General features: G+C 34.8%; 2 protein-coding genes across 2 annotated transcripts; both read right to left on the reverse strand.

The window, feature by feature from the left end:
* Positions 1–237: 237 nt before the first annotated feature.
* On the reverse strand, positions 238–1,104 carry LOC116047026 (trace amine-associated receptor 1-like). Its single transcript, XM_031295511.1, has 2 exons — positions 909–1,104; positions 238–836 (listed from the first exon to the last, which is right to left on the reverse strand). The coding sequence occupies exons 1-2, from the start codon at positions 1,102–1,104 to the stop codon at positions 238–240; spliced, it is 795 nt and encodes a 264-aa protein (XP_031151371.1).
* Positions 1,105–1,433: 329 nt separating this feature from the next.
* LOC116047024 (trace amine-associated receptor 1-like) lies at positions 1,434–2,435 on the reverse strand. The gene has a single exon (XM_036004825.1). It carries the CDS (start codon positions 2,433–2,435, stop codon positions 1,434–1,436), a length of 1,002 nt encoding a protein of 333 aa, XP_035860718.1.
* Between the last annotated feature and the right edge of the window lie 422 nt (positions 2,436–2,857).

A 2,857-nucleotide genomic window follows, 5' to 3' on the forward strand; every position in this document is an offset into this window, starting at 1 on the left:
ATGTAATTTTTGCTTAAATTAATCCACCTTATTTTGCCGAAGTAAACTGGTTTCTCGTTATTTGTTGGACGATTTATTTGAAACAAAATGATTGTGTAAGTATTTTCATCATTTTTGCATCCATGCAATTTAAGTAGAATGTAAGCCTATAGATTAGTTTTGTTATATGACAGTGTAAAGACAATTATCTTCATTGTGCAAACTATTATCGTAGGCTAGTTCAGTCATTTATTAAATTCAAGACAGTTTAGAATTAGTATAATCACCATTAAATATTTTACCAGAAATGATCATTCTAAAAGCTGATCTGAACCAGCTGTAAAAGAAAGCATAAATAAAGGGATTGAGCATGGAGTTTGACAGTGTAATCCAGTTAAGTGTTTCAATCACAGGAACTGGCACTGAGTGAGTGAAAGGCAAAACCGTGATACAAAGAAAGAAAGGAGTCCAACATAAAAGAAAGACTCCTAAAACGATAGCCAGAGTTTTGGAGGCCTTTCTCTCATTCTTACTGACAGTTGCTCCAGACTTTTTGCTCTGACAGGTTGTGTTCTGGATGCTGCGTGCCTGTTTCTGTGCAGCAAGGAAAATCTTTAGGTAGATACAGAGCATTATGATCACTGGGAGGTAAAATGAGAAAATAGGTCCAATAGTGTTTGCTATGAGAACATCAATCAAACACATTTCCTCACATTTTTCATAATCTAATCCAGCAATTATGAGGTTTATTCCTATTAGAAGAGAGACCCCCCAGCTAACCAGAATCATGATCACAACAACACAATGGTTGATTTTAGTTCTATACATCAGAGGCTGACACACTGCATAATATCTGTCAATAGAAATACAACACAGGTGCAGAATAGAAGTTGTGCTCAGTGTTATATCAAAACTGCTTCGTACTTTGCAAAATAAACCTTCATCATACAGACATGAGCTAAGTGAGAATGCCATGCTGAAAGGAAAGACTATGATCCCAACAAGCAGGTCAGCCACAGCCAGAGAGAGAATAAGGTAGTTAGTAGGAGTGTGGAGCTGTTGGAAATAAAATACAGAGATTATAACAAGAAAGTTTCCACATATTGTGATAACAGACAACAACATTAGGAAAAAATATAATAATACACATATAATGGAAGGGGTCTTTGTCAATATGAAATTAAAGTTATCTATTTCACAGCAGGGATGTATATGTAATTTTTGCTTAAATTAATCCACCTTATTTTGCTTAAGTAAACTGGTTTCTCATTATTTTTTGGAAGATGTATTTGAAACACAATGATTGTGTAAGTATTTTCATCATGTTTACATACATATGCAATTTTAAGTAGAATGTAAGCCTATAGATTAGTGATGTTATATGACAGAGTGTAAAGACAATTATCTTCATTGTGCAAATTATTATCGTAGGCTAGTTCAGTCATTTATTTACGTCAAGACAGTTTAGAATTAGTATAATCACCATTAAATATTTTCCCAGAAATGATCATTCTAAAAGCTGATCTGAACCAGCTGTAAAAGAAAGCATAAATAAAGGGATTGAGCATGGAGTTTGACAGTGCAAGCCAGGCAAGTGTTTCAATCACAGGAACTGGCACTGAGTCATTACTGAAAGGCAAAACAGTGGTACAAAGAAAGTAAGGAGTCCAACATAAAAGAAAGACTCCTAAAACGATAGCCAGAGTTTTGGAAGCCTTTCTTTCATTCTTACTGACAGTTGCTCCAGACTTTTTGCTCTGACAGGTTGTGTTCTGGATGCTGCGTGCCTGTTTCTGTGCAGCAAGGAAAATCTTTAGGTAGATACAGAGCATTATGATCACTGGGAGGTAAAATGAGAAAATAGGTCCAATAGTGTTAAATATGAGAACATCAATGAAACACCTTTCCTCACATTTATCATTATTTAATCCAGCAATTGTGATGCTTATTGCAACTACAGCAGAAACACCCCAGCTAACCAGAATCATGATCACAAGAACACAATAGTTGATTTTAGTTCTATAGGTCAGAGGCTGACACACTGCATAATATCTGTCAATAGAAATACAACACAGGTGCAGAATAGAAGTTGTGCTCAGTGTTATATCAAAACTGCCTCGTATTTTGCAAAATAAACCCTCATGATACAGACATGAGCTATATGAGAATGCCATGGTGAAAGGAAAGACTATGATCCCAACAAGCAGGTCAGCCACAGCCAGAGAGAGAATAAGGTAGTTAGTAGGAGTGTGGAGCTGTTGGAAATAAAATACAGAGATTATAACAAGAAAGTTTCCACATATTGTGATAACAGACAACAACATTAGGAAAAAATATAATAATACACATATAATGGAAGGGGTCTTTGTCAGTATGAAATTATAGTTATCTATTTCATAGCAGGGATGTATGGCAGTCACAATGCTAGTCCTGTTGAAAGTGACTTCTGGATCCATGTTTTAGGGTTCCTACAATTCAATACAATTCATATTATTAGAAATATAAATAAAATAATAAATAAAATTTGTATTAAAAAAACATACAAAAATATTTTTTTTATATCATACCTGTTAAACCAGCAAGGCCATATCCATGCATCAGTCCTGATGGGTGTTCTTGGTTACCTGTACAACTGTGCAGAACCTTTATACTTATCAACATCTATCTCATCACCATAAGGGTTATCCAATCAGGAATGAGAAACTTTATCCTATTTGCATGAGGTGTTGAAGATAAACATACAACAAAAGATCAAAGTTGACCTATGATGCACTGTGTGTGTGTTTGTGTGTGTGTGTGTGTGTGTGTGTGTGTACGTCGACTTTGTAATTTTTTTGATATGCCTCAATACAATTTAATGTTTGTTTGATTTTAAGTT

Source organism: Sander lucioperca, chromosome 9 (genome assembly GCF_008315115.2).
Source record: "Sander lucioperca isolate FBNREF2018 chromosome 9, SLUC_FBN_1.2, whole genome shotgun sequence".
Lineage (NCBI taxonomy): Eukaryota > Metazoa > Chordata > Actinopteri > Perciformes > Percidae > Sander > Sander lucioperca.